General features: G+C 39.9%; 1 protein-coding gene across 1 annotated transcript in view; it reads left to right on the forward strand.

The window, feature by feature from the left end:
- Window positions 1-22,629, forward strand: part of asap1b (ArfGAP with SH3 domain, ankyrin repeat and PH domain 1b) — a 152,526-nt gene that overhangs the window by 34,654 nt on the left and 95,243 nt on the right. The window contains 1 exon segment of the mRNA XM_034167262.1: window positions 16,367-16,439. Coding sequence (XP_034023153.1) covers window positions 16,367-16,439 — 73 coding nt within the window.

Raw genomic sequence — 22,629 nt, forward strand, 5'->3', positions numbered from 1 at the left:
TTTTCTCTCTGTTTGAGGTGCGGCTCCATCCAGAGATGGGAGTGGGTGTCTTCTTCTGCAAGCCTCCAGTCCTGTGCACCAGCCACCTGCACTCCCAAAATTTCCTGTATATTTGTATTGTTAATTGTGTCGGTAGCATGGCCCAAGCAGAAGGTCACCCCTTTGAGTCTGGTCTGCTTGAGGTTTCTTCCTCAAATCATCAGATGGAGGTTTTCCTTAACACTGTTGACTGTGTGCTTGCTCTGGTTATTGGTAAGCTTAGACCGTACTTGTGTGAAGTGCCTTAAGGCATCTTTGTTGTCATTTGGCCCTATATAAATGAAAATAAATTAAATGAATTAAATTGATTATCCACTACCATTCAAATGTGTCTCCAAGCTGTATGTCAATGATTATAACCTTTCTCTAAATTCACACACACAATGCATCTCCATCTGACCTTCTCTATACTTCTGCATCAGCACACTCAATGCCAATATCCTGTCTATGGTACTTTACGTATCTGCATGAAAACATATTGGTCCTCACAGATCTTACCCTCTCTCTCCAGCCATGCTTCTGTTGCTCCTTCAGTTTGTCAACTTTATGCCTATTGTTCTTAAAAATCTGTACCAGTACATTTCTTCTCCACTCCTTTGTATCCTCTCATTTTCTGAGAATTTGTTCAAAAATTTGTTTTTAAATACTCCACTGCCATCTCTTTTAAGCATCTCCATGCCTCTGCTTTTCATTTGGTCCACCCTTCGTTGTCTTCATGGTTTGGCTCTTGTACCCTGAGCAAACACACATTGCGTTGTTGTGTTATAATACTGTGAAGGCTGTTTCCGCAGTGTGACTGTGCTCATGCAGATTTGAGCCATGAAGGAACTTTACCGGCAACTTTATTTGGGGCTACACATAATAGTCTGCATGACTTTTGTAGAAACATATCTGAAATGGCATTTAGAATTTTGAAAGATGACTTGGGGACTGCCGCAAAGTAGGTCTTAAAACAGTTATGATATTACTGCAGTTGAACCTCCCAGTGGATTCTTGTGCTTAAATATTTTCATCATCTGTTTCCTCCAAGTCATTTCATTCAGGAAACACAATATGCTGATCAGGCATTACGATCTTTGCTGTAAAACCTCATGTTAAAAACTGATAAAGACGCTATTGCTTGTGATTCTTTTGATTTTTTCCGTTTCAGTTTGTTGGCCACATGGTCATCCTGATACACCTCTTAAACCAAAACCACGGGCAGTCGATCAGGCTCTGCAGCGCAGTGTGTGAGAAGTAGACCATCTGACCTCAGCTGCTTTTGGAAATGTTACATCCTCTCATTTTTCCCATTCCATTTGCAGAGCTGAAGGCCTCTCCGGCTGCAGGCCCAGAGAAAGGGATGTGCATTTGCTTCCTGCCAATGAAAACTGCTCCCCCACCCTTCCTGCTTGACTCATGCCACATATATTGAGACAGACAAACAAATTGTGTTATCTTTTCTGGGTCTTTCTCATTCGGACACAAATGGAAGCAAAGCTCATTCTGGGCAATCTAGAGCTTGGCACCTTAGTTGCTGCAGTCTGCATAAACTCGCATGCATATATTTTAGTGTTTGTTTTTTTTTTTTTTTTTTTATAGTAGCTGTCATGCAAGTGTGTGCCAGAAGGGAAATGATAATGCACTTATGCATAAGCACGCAGAAGGAAACCACACGGTTGCTGTGGAGAGTGATTCATCCTGTCACTCTTAGTGGACGATCACATTAGAGACCGGGTTGAGTGAAATGGGCAGTGCTGAGAGCTTGGTGTAGTGGTGATATCTTACTAAATTATTTGGTAAATTCTCCAACACCATCACCACCTAAAGTTATCCAGTGGACTCTTTGATAGCTTGCATTATTTACTTGTACACATGCGCAGCAAGCCTGCTTTAAAGCTACAGTGTGTAGGATTTAGGGGGAGGGAATCCTTGTCGCCAAAGAAGGAAACTCGTGAAGGGGAAACAAAAACGTGACCAGTGACGGCATAAATGCGGACTGCAGCCACACCACCAGACACCAAGTCTTACATACTGCAGTTTTGAAGCACTATAACATGCTAAGTAGCCAAGCAAACTAGCTGGATTACCATGATGTTGGATTGATGAGGCTAGGATAGCTAAGCTGCTGGCAAACTTGCTGTTTTTCATGGTGATTAGACGTGGATTTAATCTAAGCATACACACATCAGATTCAGGTGAACGGTGTAGGAATTGCGGCATTTTTAGGGCACAAACGTAATTGGACGATTGGCTGCAAATGTGATTGATTGGCCAGGTTCTTATTATTTGGATGAAAAGTCAGCAGATTAAAAAAATTCTACAGTTAATTTGAAATATTATGTGGTCTTAGAGTTCACTTAAATAAATCATTAAACCCTATGTGCTTGTTCACTTAGGGAGCCTGTGCTGGCTGCAGCCTGTAAATATAAAATAATTTCATATGGATGCACATTCCTGAACTGTTCAGCAGGTGGCAGCACGTCATAGTGCATTTGTTTTCACGTGGATTTTGGAACAGTGTTCAAAACACAATTCTTTAGAAAAGTGTTTTGAGTGTGCCGTGAGTAATTTGCAGCACAGAAGAAAAGTTTGGTATCGTAACCACTCACACGTTTCGTCTGCTAGTTGCTCAGTGATGTTGGCTGTTGTGAAGGCGAGTGCTGCATCCAGCAGATGGCAGACACAGCTATAGGATAATACACCAGCTGAGCAAAGTTGGTGTTTTGAATCATCTGGTGCAGGGGTGGCCAGGTTCGGTCCTCAAGAGCCACATTCCTGACACTTAGTTGTCTCCCTGCTACAGCACACTTGAATCCAATGAAAGGCTCATTAAAGGTCTGCTAACGAGTCTTTCATTGGATTCAGGTGTGTTGGAGCAGGGAGACAACTAAGAGTGTCAGGAATGTGGCTCTCGAGGACCGAACTTGGCCACCCCTGATCTGGTGCATCAAGGTTCACCAGATTTTAATCACTACATGACCTTTGAAGATGGAGATGCACAAAATCAGAGCATTTGTTGGTTTTTGGTTTATTGCGATAAGCAATAAACCAAAAACCAACAAATGCTCTGATTTTGTGCTTATGATTTTGTGGTGGGATGGACGAACCCACTCATTGTTATGTACATTGTTGCTGTAGTATGTGTCCACGTTGTTACCAGCTCTAGGAGAATTTACCCGATGCAGGGCTTCCTCAAAAGCAGAGTGACATAAGGGAAATGCTATCATGATATTTTTTTTTTGTTCCTCTTTATTCCTCTTTTAAGAAGTAGTTGGCATCTGGCTCATTCTGAGAAGCCCTTTGTCCACTCCAGCACTTGGGTGAGGAGTAAACTCCGATAAAGTAGCACAGTTGAGTGGCACCGCACCGCTGACAGGAAGCGGGTAGGTTAGAAAGAGCAGATTCCAAAAATATCCACAGTGCAGAATTTTGAACCAACGTGCAAGACGGACAGATCACATCTCTCTGGTAAATGCACAGCTGCCTCCCAGTGAGATGAATAATGTCCGAGGAGCAGTGGAGACTGCTGGTGGCTTATGTGACAAAGCAGGAATTTCAGCCAAGCATGGCAAACACTTCCCGGACGGCCGGTGTGAGTTGTTTTTATTCATCCTTAAACAGACAGAGCGCTGCTGACCTGTGACAGGACACTGACGAGCATGGCTGCTTCCTTCTTCCTGTGGAAGGACGGCTGCAGGGGAAGCAGCGGGACTGCTACGGGAGGATACGACCACACCAGGAAGTCTGACGCTAAGATAGCCTTTGGTATGTTGGCGTCATTTGTCACATTTTTAGAGTTTCTACACAAATTCTTATGAACAATATCAAATACTCTATTGAAATCCATATACTACAAGACAAGTGTGTGTCCCTCTCCTGTCCAACCATCACCTCGGAATTGAACCAAACTTGGCATAGATATACTTTGACATACAGGGAGTAACATAGGCTATTGAGTGTAATAGTAGTAGTAGTAGCTGTTAAGGGGAGAGACACTTTTGTGCTGCATCATCCGTAGCAGATGTGCTAAAAGGTTGGTGTCATACTTTTGTATCTTCTTTTTTTTCTTTGAACATTTTACCTATTCATGTTTTGCAAGTAACAGTAGTAGTAATAGTAGTAGTAACAATAGACACTGTCTCTTCTTGAGGCAGCTTCGTTGTGCCCTAACAGTAGGTGGGAGGTGATAGCTTTGTTGGTGAAGATAAAGTTTTAATTTCAGTTTCAGGTAACGTGCTCGTAATGATATATTGTATAAATCAAAACATTAAAGTGATAAAAAGGAATTATCAAGTCTACATGTCAAACAAATTACTGATTTGTACCAAGCGGTTTTTGATCGAGGGCCACGTGAGATCGAAAATGTTATTTAGGCGCCATAATTAAAAATGTAAGTGGTCAACTTGTTGCTCACGTGTTGTTTTTACTTTTCAGCTTAATGTTTATGACTTTGAGGATTGTTTGTTGTGGTGGTGTCTGTGTTTGTTATTGACATTACATCACTATGCGTTCTGGTTTGGGGCCGCTGCCTTGATAATCCAGCAGGACTCAGTGTTGGCTCGTTACACCACTGAATCAGGTCCATACGTATTTGGAAAAGGCACATGGAAAACTTGAGCCTAGAGTTGATCAATTTCCTTGTCTGCAAATGATTTTTTTTTTCACTTTAACTCCATTGTGGTGATGTACAAAGACAAAGTTACAAAAACTGTGTACCTGATTATCAAATATATATAGTGAGGAAAATAAGTATTTGAACACCCTGCGATTTTGCAAGTTCTCACACTTAGAAATCATGGAGGGGTCTGAAATTTTCATCTTAGGTGCACATCCACTGAGAGAGACATAATCTAAAAAAAAAAAAAAATCTGGAAATCACAATGAATGATTTTTTAATAATTTATTTGTATGTTACTGCTGCAAATAAGTATTTGAACACCTGTGAAAATCAATGTTAATATTTGGTACAGTAGCCTTTGTTTGCAATTACAGAGGTCAAACGTTTCCTGTAGTTTTTCCACCAGGTTTGCACCCACTGCAGCAGGGATTTTGGTCCACTCATCCATACAGATCTTCTCCATATCTTTCAGGTTTGGAGTTTCAGTTCCCTCCAAAGATTTTCTATTGAGTTTAGGTCTGGAGACTGGCCAGGCCACTCCAGGACCTTGAAATGCTTCTTACAGAGCCCCTCCTTAGTTACCCTGGCTGTGTGTTTGGGGTCATTGTTATGCTGGAAGACCCAGCCATGACCCATCTTCAATGCTCTTACTGAGGGAAGGAGGTTGTTTGCCAGAATCTCACAATACATGACCCCATCCATCCTCCCTTCAATACGGTGCAGTCGTCCTGTCCCCTTTGCAGAAGAGCACCCCAGAGTATGATGTTTCCACCCCCATGCTTCATGGTTGGGATGGTTTTCGTGGGGTTGTTCTCATCCTCTGAACATGGTAAATGGAGTTGATTCCAAAAAGCTCTATTCTGGTCTCATCTGACCACATGACCTTCTCCCATGCCTCCTCTGGATCATCCAGATGATCACTGGTGAACTTCAAACAGGCCTGGACATGTGCTGGCTTGAGCAGGGGGACCTTGCTGCCCTGCAGGATTTTAAACCATGACAGCAATATGTGTTACTAATGTAATCTTTGTGACTGTGGTCCCAGCTCTCTTCAGGTCATTGACCAGGTCCTCCTGTGTAGTTCTGAGCTTTCTCAGAATCACCCTTACCCTACAAAGTGAGATCTTGCATGGAATCCCAGACCGAGGGAAATTGACAGTCATCTTGTGTTTCTTCCACTTTCTAATAAATAATCATAACAGTTGTTGTCTTCTACCAAGCTGCTTGCCTGTTGTCCTGTAGTCCATCCCAGCCTTGTACAGGTCTACAGTTTTGTCCCTGGTGTCCTTAGACAGCTCTTTGGTCTTGGTTATGGTGGACAGGTTGGAGTGTGATTGATTGAGTGTGTGAACAGGTGTCTTTTATACAGGTAACAAGTTCAAACAGGCGCACTTAATACAGGTAGAGTGCAGAATAAGAGGGCTTCTTAAAGAAAAAATAACAGGTCTGTGTGAGCCAGAATTCTTGCTGGTTGGTAGTGGTTCAAATACTTATTTGCAGCAGTAACATACAACTAAATTATTAAAAAATCATACTTTGTGATTTCCGGATTTTTTTTTTTTTTTAGATTACAATAGTGTTCAGAACAATAGTAGTGCTATGTCACTAAAAAGATTAATCCAGGTTTTGAATATATTTCTTATTGTTACATGGGAAACAAGGTACCAGTAGATTCAGTAGATTCTCACAAATCCAACAAGACAAAGCATTCATGATATGCACACTCTTAAGGCTATGAAATTGGGCTATTAGTAAAAAAAAGTAGAAAAGGGGGTCTTCACAATAATAGTAGTTTGGCATTCAGTCAGTGAGTTCGTCAGTTTTGTGGAACAAACAGGTGTGAATCAGGTGTCCCCTATTTAAGGATGAACCCAGCACCTGTTGAACATGCTTTTCTCTTTGAAAGCCTGAGGAAAATGGGATGTTCAAGACACTGTTCAGAAGAACAGTGTAGTTAAATTAAAAAGTTGATTAGAGAGGGGAAAACTTATACGCAGGTGCAAAAAAATTATAGGCTGTTCCTCTACAATGATCTCCAATGCTTTAAAATGGACAAAAAACCAGAGACGTGTGAAAGAAAACGGAAAACAACCATCAAAATGGATAGAATAATAACCAGAATGGCAAAGGCTCACCCATTGATCAGCTCCAGGATGATTAAAGACAGTCTGGAGTTACCTGTAAGTGCTGTGACAGTTAGAAGACGCCCGTGTGAAGCTAATTTATTTGCAAGAATTCCCTGCAAAGGCCCTCTGTTAAATAAAAGACATGTGCAGAAGAGGTTACAATTTGCCAAAGAACACATCAACTGGCCTAAAGAGAAATGGAGGAATATTTTGTGGACTGATGAGAGTAAAATTGTTCTTTTTGGGTCCAAGGGCTGCAGACAGTTTGTGAGACGACCCCCAAATTCTGAATTCAAGCCACAGTTCACAGTTAAGACAGTGAAGCATGGTGGTGCAAGCATCATGATATGGGCATGTTTCTCCTACTATGGTGTTGGGCCTATATATCGCATACCAGGTATCATGGATCAGTTTGGATATGTCAAAATACTTGAAGAGGTAATGTTGCCTTATGCTGAAGAGGACATGCCCTTGAAATGGGTGTTTCAACAAGACAATGACCCCAAGCACACTAGTAAACAAGCAAAATCTTGGTTCCAAACCAACAAAATTAATGTTTTGGAGTGGCCTGCCCAATCCCTGGACCTAAAAGCTGTTTCTGAAGCAAAACCAAGAAATGTGAATGAATTGTGGAATGTTGTTAAAGAATCTTGGAGTGGAATAACAGCTGAAAGGTGCCACAAGTTGGTTGACTCCATGCCTCAGATGTGAAGATATCATGAAAAACTGTGGTTCTACAACTAAATACTAGTTTAATGATTCACAGGATTGCTAAAAAAACAGTTTGAACATAATAGTTTTGAGTTTGTAGCATCAACAGCAGATGCTACTATTATTGTGAACGCCCCCTTTTCTACTTTTTTTTTTACTAATAGCCCAGTTTCATAGCCTTAAGAGTATGCATATCATGAATGCTTGGTCTTGTTGCATTTGTGAGAATCTACTGAATCTACTGGTACCTTGTTTCTCATGTAACAATAAGAAATATACTCAAAACCTGGATTAATCTTTTAGTCACATAGCACTACTATTATTCTGAACACTACAGTATGTCTCTCACAGTGGACAGGCACCTAAGATGAAAATTTCAGATCCCTCCATGATTTCTAAGAGCTCAGCAAACATGCCAAATGACACTTCATTTTGTTGTAGTATTTTCTAGGGTTGTCTTTGTTGATTAAAATGGTTTCATTGTCATGCTCCTGCTAAACAGTTTGAAGCTGAGGGGAGGAATCCCACTTAGTCACTTTCGCTCTTCACTCGTCAAGCCTCGCTCATTTTCAAATGATGAAATAGTTCCTGAGACGGCCTCTTGTGCAAAATCTTGTCACATGCTTCACATCATTTCAGAGAAATTAGACAGTCTGACTTCCATTTTCCAAATAGTCCTTTTGTGACATAACCAGTTAATTGTGCCACTGCACTGATTCATTTTTCACATTTGTTTCTGGAAAAATGTGTAAACAGGAAGAAAATACCAGGATTTCCCCCACGGTCTCCTGGAGTTTGGTATTAAACTGTTTTTTGAGTTTTTATTGATGACCTGAGATTCCTTTTTATTTTCTGTCTCCGTGCTGTTCACTGATAATGTGGTATTTACTAAAGCACTGTGCACAGCTGCACCCTTTGACCTCCTGTCTTTGGCCCTTGACATCTCAGGCTCCATATTTGTGGAGTCAGGCTCTGGTTTTTGTTTTAAAGGCATCTGATATGATGTTGTTTTTGTCTACTACCCCCCCCCCCCCCCAAAAAAAAAAAAAAAAATTCTATGGCTTTTTCTGAACAGAACAGTAAGTAAAAGTAAAATGTGCTTTATTATTTTACTTGTTTTCCAGAGCAACATTGATACAATTATGTCAGTTTCTAAATGGACTGCATCTATATAGCACTTTTCCATCTGCATCAGACGCTCAAACGCTTTACAATAACATTCACATTCACCCCGATGTGAGGGTGCTGCCATACAAGGCGCTCACTACACACCGGGAGCAACGTGGGGATTAAGGACCTTGCCCAAGGGCCCTTAGTGATTTTTTTCCGGTCAGGCTGGGATTTGAACTGAGGATCCTTTGGGTCTCAAGCCCAACGCTTTAACCAGTAATAACGCCTTTAAGGAGCATAAACGTATGTTACCATTAAACTGAATATTCAAGAACATAGACAGAGAGGATTATGGGTAACGCTTAGGAGGTGATGCCAGCTGCATCACCGTGAGCTCCACAAACACCAGTTTGGCTAATAACTCCCCCCTCAAACCCAACACACACACACACACACACACACACAGCCTATACCAGTCCCCATAAGAAAATCACAATACATTCTTGAAACTTTTACAAATTATAGCTGTCAATTTATAACTTGGAAAAAAAAGAGGACAACCTAATTGAATGAATTTTTGAATTCAATTTTGTATTTTGTAAACAATTTCCATCAGGATTAATAAAGTTCTTTATTATTCATATACTGTTCCTTCCAGTATATGTGGCTCCTACTCAAACAAAGTACAGCAATATAATTTAATTTAGTTGAGTTGGAGCTATGTTCTTTACTAGAAGGAAATCCTGCTCAGAATTGAAGTAAGTTCAAGCATTTTTTTTTTTTAAAGAAAACTCGCAACATGCTTAAAAAAACACTTATTTTAAAATGGGGGGTTAAATATTTGCTGAGATAGAACCACTGACTATTTAGGTGCAATTTTCCCATCTTAATGTCCATGTTGTTAAAAATATCCTAGTTAGGCCGCCTGTCAGTTACAATTTCTGTTGGACAGTATATTATCCCATAAATAATTACAGTAAAATATATTGGCAGGTTGATACTATTTTATGCCACTCATGATGCAAGTACACTGATTTCAAAGATAACTGAGCTATTTGTTCTTAAGAATATTCAGGCAATGGAATTGAAGGGGGCAGCACGGTGGCTTAGTGGTTAGCACTGTTGCCGCACAGCGAGAAAGTCATGTGTTCAATTCCCACCTGTGGCCTTTCTATGTGGAGTTTGCATGTTCTCCCCGTGTTTGTGTGGGTTCCCTCCAGGTGCTTCAGCTTCCAGCTTGGAAACTTTAAATTGTCCGTAGGTGTGTGTGCAGGTGTGAATATGTTTGTCTATATGTGGCCCTGCAACAGACTGGCATCCTGTCCAGGGTGTACCCCGTCTTGTGCTCTATGATTGCTGGGATAGGCTCCAGACCCCCGCAACCCTCAATTGGATGAAGCAGTTGAAGATGAGTGAGTGTGTGGAATTGAAGGTGTATACACACACACACACACACACACACACATATAAAAGAAATATCCCAAATAAACACAAACACACACAACTAAAACAGTATATAAAGAGTATATTGACTCCTGGGCTCTAAAAAAAAAAATTACACTTAAAAACAATAGAGCTGTAAATCCTTGACATACTCTTCATTTGACTTGAATCCAAAACCTTCCCACCTTAGTTATGGTGTGCAGCTTTGAATCCCAACCTTATTTGGACCCATTCTTCAAAACTTTTTGCCTGAATTATACAGTTGTTGGGGGCAGAGCAGTCTCTTCCCCATCCACAGTAACTCTCCAGCATAACAAAACTGTGCCCCTAAATAATATCTAAACATGTTTCAGTGTATTTCATCGTCTTCCTTCAGCTTAGCTACTGTGCCTACGTCTTATAGTGCTGTTTATTCTATCATTATGTAGCTAAAATGTTCCTGACATACTTAGGCAAACAAACACAAGGGGCAATATCAAGCTCAGAAAAATGAGCAATTATGTCCACACATTGTACGATAAGTTCATGTAGTAATAATCACGACAGGCAGAATCCTGATATGTCCCTTCTTTCGCCAAATATAAGCAACGTCTCTATGGCGAAAGAGCTCTAGCTTCATCTTATCTGATTAAAGGACACGCTTCTAGTATGCATAAACTTTCTGTAGGTTGTCCTTAGCATACTTCTGGCTTGAAAGTGTCTCTTCTGGAGAAGTGGAATTTTTCTTGGTCTGCAACTTCACAGTCCATTCATGTGCAGGGCTCTAGTGATGGTCTTCATTGAAACTACAATTCCGACTTGGCTAAGTCATTCACTAGTTGTCTTGGCAGTTGTTCTGGGGTCTTCAGACACATCTCTCATGAGTTTTCTTTCCAGAGTCTGTGTAGCTGTCTTTAAATTTCTTGATGATACTTCTCACTCCAGTTCTTGACACTTGGAAATGCTATGATAATTTTGCATATCCTTCTCCTGTTTTGTGAGCATCAACAATTATTTTTCTCAAGTCTAAATTAATTTGTTTTGCATTATTTTTTTCCTCAAGCGACAGCTCAAACCCTCTTTGGTTTTTATACTGTGTGTACATTTAAAGATAACCCTCAGTTTTTAACTTGATTTTACAAGCTTTGAGCCTTACAAAGATAAAGCACATCATTGCACAACAGTGGTTTGTGCTGCGGTTCAACAAAAAGCTCAGTTCTGAAGGGGGCTAATAATTTTGACCCTGGTGGTTTTGGTTTTTCTGAAACAATTTTGTTTCTGTGTGCAAATGCTCTTTATATATATATATATATATATATATATATATATATATATATATATATATATATATATATATATATATATATATATATAAACGGGAACATTTTGAAGAAAATGTTAAATTTCATAGGGGGCTAATAATTTTGTCTTCATCTATAGTTATTTCATAAAAGATGAGGAAATCTGAAGTATGTTTTTCTTTTTTTATGACAAGAAAAACAAAGTAAGATGAAATGTGTAATTTCAGAACTACATATCCCTAATATATATAGGTGATTCTTAGACTACGGGCACTTATGTCCTTTGATCATATTGTATGAAAAACAGAAAAAAGGGGAAATTTCACACTTTTATAGTTATCTTTACAATGAAAGTGTGTTAAGAAATTTGTTCTAGTAGTCTATGATGACTTTTTCACCTTTTTTCAGCATCATTATATGCAAATATTGCCATTTTGTGCTTGTCCCACACCCAGACTTTTGATCTTCAATGATAAAAATGAATGGTAAAGAAACGTTTTTTCTAATGTTTTAAAATTTCTCTGAATGAAATATCAGTAAAATAATCAAAACATAATTGGGGTATTCAATGTCATACAACTGTTGTCCCACACTATTGCCGTAATTTCCACCACAAAACTGTAAGTCCCTTTAAACAGTTTGTATGAAAGATTGTTTGGGTAGTCTCTATGGAGATAAACAGTGACATCAGAGCACATGTATATAGCGCCAAATCACACCAAACAGTTGCCCCAAGGCGCTTTATATTGTAAGGCAATGGTGTGGTGGAAATTACATTTACAAGGCCAATAGTGCCCGTAGTTAAAGAATCACCCATAAGTGCTACTATGATTACCTTAGACATTGCTGCGTTATGGCTGGGAAAAGGGTTTTTATTCTCTGTATTGTCTTACCTGTACATGCACAGGTTTTACTGTGTGTCTCATGAGCTTATCTGTCATGCTAATGCTTACTTAATTATGACCAGGCTCGCGAGAGTCAGGCGGTGACCCTTGATGTTTTACGAAAGTCTTAAGATTCTGAAACGGCAGCATAACAGCTTGAGTCAACCGTTTGATAACTTCAAAGGTTGACAGTACTTTTAGCTTGATCTGGGGGTCCACATACCAGTGAAGTCACATCTACTACTTGATTCATATGAGTAACTTGATACACCCATAGTGGATACTTTGCCATAGCCCTATATTTGCCCTGGGGGTCATTGGTCACCAGATTCCACTAGACAGGCCGCCAGTCTGACACAGGCTACTTCCCCAGCCAAGACTGGCACTCGTTTACAGCTGGGGGCACTGAGACAATTTAGATTATGTGTCCTGTCCAAGGACTTAGACAGATGGCATGAACAGGATTCAAACCTAGGTCTACATATTAGTAGACCAGCTCCTTATCCACTCCACTACCTGCTCTACACCCCTAATTGATAATGTGCAGTAAGTGGAAATGTTACTTGCAATTCTAAACTGCCTGAAAATGTAATCAACTATTCCTGATCCCTTTCTTTACATTTCCCCTAATTTTAATTAAAATCTGTCCAATTTTTTAAGTTAGACTGTTGACAAAGCCTGCATTAAACTGGGTTAAAACATTGTTGCCTTGGTGGAGGTAAGTGTGTGTGTGTGTGTGTGTGTGTGTGTGTGTGTGTGTGTGTGTGTGTGTGTGTGTGTGTGTGTGTGTGAGAGACTAATACAAAGACTTGGAGTTAAAGCTACCCACTGTTGGTTGGACACAATGGCATGCTGGGAAATGCATAATAATTGTCAGGAATGTGTTTTGTCAGCAGAGCGTAAGAGACAAGTCACTTTGTTCTGAATAGACTGACATTGACATTACCATGAAATTGTGTTTTTAAGTCAAGCTTTTTAAGACATTCCTTTTCAGCACTTATAAAGATAATAACAGACACAAATGCATGAGGGCATGTTTATGAAAGCTTCATTTTGGGATACAGTTTAGCCAAACGGGCATGGGGCGAAATAATGAGTGTGGGGGCGAGTGGGCAGCAGATGCTTTTCCTATGTCCTTTGAATCAAAGGGCCCAACCCCCTGCTGTGAAGTTCCCCATGGCGGTAAACCACTGCTGTCGTAATCAGGGAAAAGACGTGCAAAACCGCCTACGTAGATTCAGCGCACGGCTTCATTTAGTTGTGAGTTATAACTAGTAAGTGAACGTGTCTGGTTTTTATTTTCTAGTATTAAAAAATCATGGTAGCGTTATTTATTCCACATCCTAGTAAAGGCGTCCTTTGAACGCCACCAACACAAACTCATATTTGAAATCAATATAACTGGTGGTGTTGTATTTGTTTGCTTGCACCCAGTTTTTCCTCAGTGGCTGTATTTGAGTTTAACGATCTGCCCAATTATCAGTTTTTCCTGCAGAGAATGAACCGGGGGAAGGTGGTTTTGCTTGTTAACACACGTCAATTAGACGTGTAGTTTGGCTTTTTGTGTCATTTTACTGCCATGCGTGCTGGGAAACGTCTTGGGGATTTTTAGTCCACAGCGGAGATTAATACTTGGCCTCGTTGTAACTGCAGCTTGATATGTCGTTCAGATTGAGAGAGAGAAGTGCAGGCCCGGTTGGTCTGGTTCTACCAAACAACAATCAGCTATTCAATTCATTGCACAATTTTAAAAGATTACATTTTTTTTATTAAATTTTTTGAGCTGATGATGGACAAGTTTAATGTATTTTTGTATTAATTGCACAAGGGCTACACCTAGTGATTATTTTCGTAATTGATTGAGAAAATAATCAAGTAATTAATCAGTTAGTTGGGTTCATAAAATGGTGAAAAATGGCAGTTTTCCAGATGCAAAGATGATGCCTTCAATTGCCTTGTGTCACCCACAGCCCAGAGTTTACTGCCAGATACGAGTCAAGAAAGTAGTCAAATAAATCAGAAAATATTCACATGTAAAAAAGTTGAAATCAGACCATTAGCATATTTGGAAAAAAATCACTAAAAATGAACTCAGAACTCACAAACTAGTTAAAAAAAAAAGATGACATACTCCGGAAAATACTGCAATATTTATTTCTGTATTGATTAATCTGTCATGTATTTTTTTGATTGGGTGTGTGTGTAGACTTTAAAATGAGAAATTGTTTAAATGAAACTGAGATGTCTGTAAATACATTTTTTTCTCCACAAGTAATTTCTCTGTGTTATGTTGTGTGTGGGTGTGTAAGTGATATGGATATGCATTGATAATCTTCACATAGGACATTCCTAATGGAAAAATAAAGTTCTTTGAATTGAATTACCCAAACAAATCTAGTAAAAGCTGGTTTTTGATATTTAGTTGAAACTTTCAAATGAGGCCAGTTCAAATCATTACCAGTTAGTTTAGATGGAGCTTCAAAAAAAAGAACAAGTATTGAATATTGTGTGGCTTAAAATTTATTCAAAGCTAACTTTTACAGTGTAAGATCTTGCACAGGAGCCATTTCACTAATGCAAGATTAGCTAAAATCTACCCAGACAGAGTCAACTCTTGCTACAGGTGTCAACTGTCTCCAGCTGATCACATGGACATGTTTTGGTCATGCCCCAGACTTATTGACTTTTGGCGTGCCATCTTCGATACATTAGGAAAGGCCCTTCATTGTACAATGAGCCCTGACCCCCTTGTCGCTCTTTTTGGATTGCCTCCAGCCCCAGGCAGGTCCATATCCTCAAAACACATTATTGCTTTCACCACTTTACTAGCAAGGAAGCTTATTCTGCTTAAATGGAATCACTCATCCTCACCCACATATAATGGATGGATTCAAGAAATTTTAAAATGTGTGAGACTTGAGAGGATCAGATTCTCCCTTTATGGGCTCTATACAGGCCTTTCATAAAACCTGGCAGCCTTTTTTACGTCATATAGATACCTTACATATTGATGCTGAAAACCAATGAAATACTGAGTTACTGACCTCTTTTTCCTTTAAATTATGAGTATTAGTTATTATTCCAGTTTTATCCCCCTCCCCCCCTTTGTGTGTCTGTCCATTCCATCTCTTGTGGTGTGAATGAGTTAGATCGAGTGAGCTATTGTGTGTCAGGGAAGGGGAACTTGCCCCCCAACCCACTGTCTTAATGTAGACATTGTCTACTGTAAAAAAGTTCATCGCATTCTGAATATGTCCGCTGTTTGATATCGGCAACAACCTTGTTTCTTTTTTCTGTACCCTTCCCTCAAATGGAAAACTCAATAAAAAATAATTGGAAAAAAAATATTTAAAGCTGTTGTTAGCTTGTTGTTGTTGTTGTTGTTGACAACACATATTGAAAAATACAGATACTGATATTTTTTGAACAGTCTTTTTCATTCCTTTTTCTTCACTTTTTGTGACGTAATAACAAATTTGATTAATTTTTCTTCATGTTTTGATTTGGAATTGAATGTGCAGTTTTCCCAATGCATTTGCATGTATGGAAATAAAAGCTATTATAAGGATTTCGAGCTTTATTCACATTTTTAAACACACTTCTATTATTTTGAACACAACCGTATATTATAGAGCATAAAACTTGATTGCTTCAGATTTAAGATTAAAGATGCTTTAAGACATTTTACTTTCCCCCCTCGCGTGTTATGTTTAGCACTATTTTAACATTTAGCAGTGTCTACCAAAGCTCCCTGAGGTGAAGCATTTGACTATCTGTGTAGTGCAGATAGTCAACTCTTACTTGTAATTTAATTTTTTTTTTCCCCCCCAATACTGTGTAAGAGCCAACCTTTGATAAAGTTGCATGTGCTGCCTCTTTATATTGTGCACACTGGAGAACAAGTTGCTCCCACTCTGACAGTGTAGAAATAATGATTTATGCCACATTCAGGTCACGAACTGTTTTATGAACACTCTGTCAACATTAGCTTTATGAAGTATGTAGGCTTTGAATTATTGAGCAAATATTATTGTTTTTATGCCCTAACTTTTTCTGGTTTGGTGCAACATTTAAAACTAATAGTGTAAAAATGTGAAGTACCCGTAGGTGAAAGTTTCCTGGACATCCTTATCCTTTGAAACCAGTTCAAATGTTTTTGTCCTCTTTTCTCAGGCTTTGGACCAGGATCGAACCTCCCTGCAGAAAGTGAAGAAATCAGTCAAGGCCATTTACAATTCAGGACAAGGTGAGCTACTCTAAAAGATAATGAGGGGCTGCACAGGGTTGGGCACAGTGCTTGGTACCATAGTACAGATTCACACAAAGGCAGTTGGTGTCAAATTTCATTTAGAGGAGAGCGAGACCTCCTAGTTTTTGTACTGTGTGGTTTATGCAATCGGTACTGAGGATACAGTTTTTCCACAACTGCCACTAAATTCCAAGCATGAAAAAAACACCTGCAGCAGAAATGGACTTGCAGCCCGACATCTGTGCAGTGTTTGAAGTCTGCATTAGCCTAGCCCCACTGTGTCATGAACCAGTACTTTGCAAAGTTAACGTTGGTAATGAAAATTATAGATATACAGACCAAGCCCAAGGCAACACTCAACCACTGTCGATTTTCCTTTATTGTGTCTGGATCATCAATTTTATTTTTATTAATTTATTATTTCAGAGCTGTTAAAGTATCGAAAAACAAAATCTGGTATCTGTTCAAATGTGAAAGGTACCCAACCCTCGTCCTGCAACACTTCACTTGACTAATACAGGTAATCAAGTGTCTTTAATATATTCAATATATTCAAAATCTTTTAGCCATACCACTTAGGCACTCAACCAAAGTAAGTCAGCTCGTCTCCTGTGTTATGTGTTTCTAGCCTTGTTTGTTGCCAAAGTTGCTTTATTAGTTGCTTTTTACAGTTACTTCATTAGCAGCTGCATACAACTTGTCGACAGCTGCTGATTGTAACTAATTAAGTAACTAGTAATCTAACTTGGTTATTTTTAAGACTGAGTACTCAACACAGTAACTAATAGTTACTGTGCTGAGTACTCAATCTTAAAAGTAATCAAGATAGGTTACTAGTTACTTTTTTAGTTACATTACTTGTTAGTTCCAAGTTGTTGGCAGCTGCAAATACAGTAACTGCATGAAGCTGATAATGAAGTAACTGTATAAAGTAACTAATAAAGTAACGTTTCAAAGTAACTGTGGGAATACTACATAAAGTGATTTTTAGTCAAATCTCCCCCATGAAAACATATTTTGTTCCACTGCATCCAAACATTCATCCCGAGTCACACTAACTCGTACACATTCATAGATATTTTCCATTGTGATCTATGTGATATTTCCTGAGGTTTTGGGGGTGGGGGGAGGGTGCGTATGTTGTATGTATGTCAAATTTTATTTGAGTTTAGTTTAATTCCTTATCACGCAGAATGGTGTCGGAATTATGAATCTGAATGATTTTGTTGAGTAGGAGATGATGGTGTGTGTTCGTGGCTCATCTGGTTTTTCTCGTTTTCTCCTTTTTAACTTGGTTTTTGCTGGCTTGAGTGTAACTTTTCCTTTGGGTATGTACTTGACGTGGTTCCTGGTGCTTCAGTGTGCATTTTTAACCATTTTTGATTGTTTAGTGCCTTTTTTGCGCTGCATGACACTGCACTTCACTCCCTCGGCTAGCGCGATGCTAAGCTACTCTGCAGCTGAGCTACGGAACCTGAACAACAACAGTGTCCCTTGGGATATTCTCGCCATCAGAGAGCTTGGTTTCCTCCGCCGACCTTGCTGCGTCCACAGAGGCTCCCGGAGAAAGTTTGTATTCCATTGGACTGGGTCGTCTGTGCCGGTTATCTGGTCAGCTGAGCACATCGGTGCTCAGCGCTCACGTCATCAGAGCGCTGCAGCTTCTGGGACTTGTAGTCCTGATGTGACGACAGCAGTTTTTGACACTCTCCGGGTGCTGGATGGAAAATGTGGAGTGGATTTTAAGCTACTCCGGCCTATTCAAAGGTGTCAGTCTGTCAACCCCACGGAAGTCTTCAGTTTGGGTCTCATTAACATCAGATCATTGTCCTCAAAATCCTTGTTGATTAACGATCTAATTATGGATCATCACTTGGACATGATTGGGTTATGTGAAACCTGGTTCAAACCCACAGCTGTTCTTCCTCTGAATGAGGCCTGCCCACCAGCGTATACATTTAGTCATGTGTCTCGTGGTGTGAAGCAAGGCAGGGGTGTTGCTTTTATTTATAAATCTAGGTTTACCTTATTGACTGTTGGGGGTCATAAATATAATTTGTTTGCGCATCTGACTCTGCTCTGCCCCTGATGCTACATATTGTCAGGGTCAGAAGTATGGAAATCAGTCATGCTATTTTGTCACTGTTTATAGACCTCCTGGCCCATATTCTGAATTCTTAGATGAATTTGGTGCATTTATCTCTAGCCTGTCAGCTAATGCGGACAACATTTTGATTGTTGGTGAACATTCATATAAATAAGCCCCCTGATCCCCTTTGCAAATCATTTGTGGAACTTGTGCATGCGTTAGGATTCCAGCAATACATACTTGACGCACATTAGTGGAAATACCCTTGATTTGGTTCTCGCATGTGGCCTTGCTGTCACGAACATCGACATTTTGCCTCTTGCCTCAGTGGTCTGTGACCACTCATTTATTAGGTTTACATTGACGTTGTTGCGTTTAGTGGAGCGAAAGCCTTGTCTACTTCTGCGGCGACACATTAATCCCTCAACTATGACTGAACTCGAAGCTACATTGCCTGAAATTTTGGCTTCAGGGTTGGGGAATGTTCAGTCAGTGGATAGTCTTGTGGATGGCTTGAATTCAGCGCTCAAGGCTACACTAGATAAGGTTGCACCTCCTTTTTTTAAGGTCACGCCTTCCAAAGGCCCAGTCGCTTTGGTTCAGTGATTACTTGCGTGACCTTAGGCAAAAAGCTAGAGGTTTGGAATGGAAATGGCGTAGTTCCAAATTACAGGTGTTCCACCTTGCATGGCATGATGCTGTCTTAGATTATAAGCATGCACTCCTGGCTACAAAGCGGGCCTATTATTCTGATTTGATCAATAAAAACAAGCATAACTCAGTTTTGTTTGAAACTGTAGCTTTTCTCATTCTTGGACGGCCACCTGTTATTCACTCTCCCTTTTCAGCACAGGATGTCTTGGACGATTTTGAGAAGAAAATTGAGGATATTAGGTTGAGCATATCTCAGCAGGTCTTGGTCCAACCACCGCATACTGCTATGGAGGTGGATGGTCCCACTGAGGTGTTACCCAGATTTACAGATTTTGATGGTATCTCGCTAGGTGCGCTGACGAAGCTCGTGACATCTACAAAAAGCACAACCTGCTTATTTGATCTCATACCAACAAAACTGTTTAAGGACTTGTGGCCCATTCTTGGGCCGACTGCGCTGGAAATTATAAATCTATTAACAAAAATCCTAGAAAAAGTGGTTTTGTGACAGCTCGTGGACTGCCTCACTGAGAATAATCTTTTTGAGCCGTTGCAGTTTGCTTTTAGAAAATATCACTCCACAGAGACAGCACTTACTAAAGTTGTGAATGACCTTTTGCGAGCAATGGACTTGGATACCACTACAGTCTTGGTGCTGTTGGATCTTAGTGCTGCGTTTGATATTGTGGATCATCATATTCTACTTGACAGGATGGAGAATCATTTTGGGATTACGGGAACTGCCCTTGCATGGTTGACATCATACCTGTCCAGTTGTTCTTACTGTGTGTTGTGCAGTGGCACCTCTTCTGATCTTAGGGATATGAAGTTTGGGGTTCCACAGGGATCCGTTTTAGGCCCCCTGGTTTTTTCCATTTATGTAGCACCCCTTGGGAATATACTGCGGCGTTTTGGGATTGCCTTTCATTGCTACGCTGATGACACTCAATTGTACATGCCGATAACTGCTGGTAATCTCATTCACATAAAATCTTTGGAAGATTGCCTTGCATCAGTGAGAAGTTGGATGTTGAGTAACTTTCTATGTTTAAATTCTGGTAAGACTGAAGTGATAGTTCTTGGTCCAGCGAGGTATCGGCATCAGTTTGATTAGCTGACACTTAGCTTCACTTAGCTGACACTTAGGTTCGTGTGTTATACATCATACGGATAAATTGAGGAATCTTGGGGTAATTTTTGATCCTATGTTGTCTTTTGCCCTTCACATTAGAGACATTATGAGGAATGCTTTTGTTCCATTTGTGGAATATAGCGAAGATTCGTCCCATCCTGTCTGTGGCTGATGCTGAGACTTTGATTCATGCATTTGTCTCTTCTAGATTGGACTATTGTAATACTCTATTTAATGGTTTACCGCAGTCCAGGATTAGGGGTCTTCAACTGGTTCACAATGCTGCTGCCAGACTTTTGACACAAAGCAGAAAATTTGACCACATTACGCCTGTTTTAGCGTCCCTACACTGGCTTCCAGTCGCTGTAAGATCGGATTTTAAGGTACTGTTATTAGTTTATAAGATTGTTCATGGACTTACACCTCCCTATCTGGCTGACCTGGTAAGCCCCTATGTACCAGCTCGGGCCCTGCGTTCTTAGGGTGCAGGACTTTTGTGTGTTCCCAAGGTGAATAAAAAGTCTGTCGGTCACAGAGCTTTCTCCTACCGTGCCCCAGCTCTGTGGAACGATCTCCCGGCACACATATGGCAGTCGGATACTGTGGAGACTTTTAAATCACGTTTAAAGACTCATTTGTTTTCCTTGTTTTATCATTAGTGTTATGTGTTTTTATTCTTGTATTCTTTTATGGTTTTGTCTCTTTATTGTGTTTTTAAATTTTTAATTCAGTTTTTCTGTTTTTATTATGTTGTGTGAAGCGCCTTGAGACGATCTCATCGTGAATTGGTGCTATATAAATTAATAAATTTGAATTTGTATGTGGGGAAGGAATCCTGCATTCACCCCTTGATCCACATCAGCTCCCAAAAATACACCACCACGCTGTGTGGAGACTTGCGCTAGTCCTGGTCTTGACTCAGTGTTGTCTTGCCTGGGTCTTGGTCTGGACTTGGTGTTAACGCCTCAAAGACTATTTTCTTTCGGTCTCAGTACACTCTGGTCCTGGTCATGACTCATTTTAGGTGGTCTTGACCACAACACTGTTTTCACCTCTCCACCAACTTTTATGAAAATTGGCTTGCTAGTTTTTATGTAATCCTTCTGAAAGGTATAAAAGCAAACATGTTATGAATCCTTGGTAGGTGTTTAGATAAGAAACAATGCCTGTTGCTTTAAATGGAAAGGACCTGCTGCATGCCTCACCCCCCTCACCCAGACCATGTGGGTGTGGCATATGTCACAGAAGAACAAACTGTTTAAACTCTAAATTTTGCTTTTAGAGGACTTTCTACATGCATGGTTAAGACTTTGAGGTTGTTTAAATGCCAACATATTTAACTGAAATGTGATTTGATTTTTGTACAACGTTACTCCACTTTAACCAGCATACAAGCCAAAAAGATAAAGGTAGAAAAATTAAAAAAAGATTGTAATATTTGTGATTTCTTGAATAACGAAGTTATTCGGGGACCTTTACGTGTCCAGGCTGTTCTGGAAACAGACACCTGAGTTTGTTTTGCTTGTTGCTCCGACATGTCAGTAATTTTCCACTGAATCCTTTTTGAAAGGAGCCTCCTCCCTTTAAATTGACAGTTTCAGATGATTGTCCCACAAAATGACCCGTTTACCTCATTGCCATTGTGAGCATTTTCGAAGAAGAACTTCGAAAACAGCTGGGAGTCGTCCTTCAGAGGTTGATGGGAGCTCCAGTAGTACATGGCTTCTCTCTCACTCTCGCTCTCTCTCTCTCTCTCTCTCTCTCTCTCTCTCTCTCTCTCTCTCTCTCGCTAGAGTGGACTTGCCAGTGTAAATAAAACTTAAAAATGCATGGGATGCTTTTCTCACCTGCCTCCACTCTCAGTGCGCTTCTTTTACCTGGTGCTCAAGAACAAACAAACAAGTTCTTTAACGTCTATGAACCACCTATTCGTGTTAGTCTTGTCCAAGGGATAGAATGAGGCGAAAGGTAAAAGTGCGTAATGTGGTGCAATTATGCTTCTCTTTTTATTATATTTATTGGTAAGTAAGGTTAGACCTTACTTGTGTAAAGCACCTTGAGGCAACTTTCTTGTGATTTGGCGCTATATAAATGAAATTACATGAGTTTCTTTACTGGAGTTTGTTTGGTATATACATGCACAGATGTGGAGTCATGATTGCCAACTCTTATTTATTTGTTTGTTTATTTATTTATTATAAATTATTATATAAAGCAGGTAATGTTTTTTAACTGTTTCTTTTAATTTGCCTTTCCATCGAATACGATTCTCATTAAGATCTGGACTTCTTGTTATTGTAGTCTAAAGCTCC

Source organism: Thalassophryne amazonica, chromosome 1, assembly GCF_902500255.1.
Source record: "Thalassophryne amazonica chromosome 1, fThaAma1.1, whole genome shotgun sequence".
NCBI lineage: Eukaryota > Metazoa > Chordata > Actinopteri > Batrachoidiformes > Batrachoididae > Thalassophryne > Thalassophryne amazonica.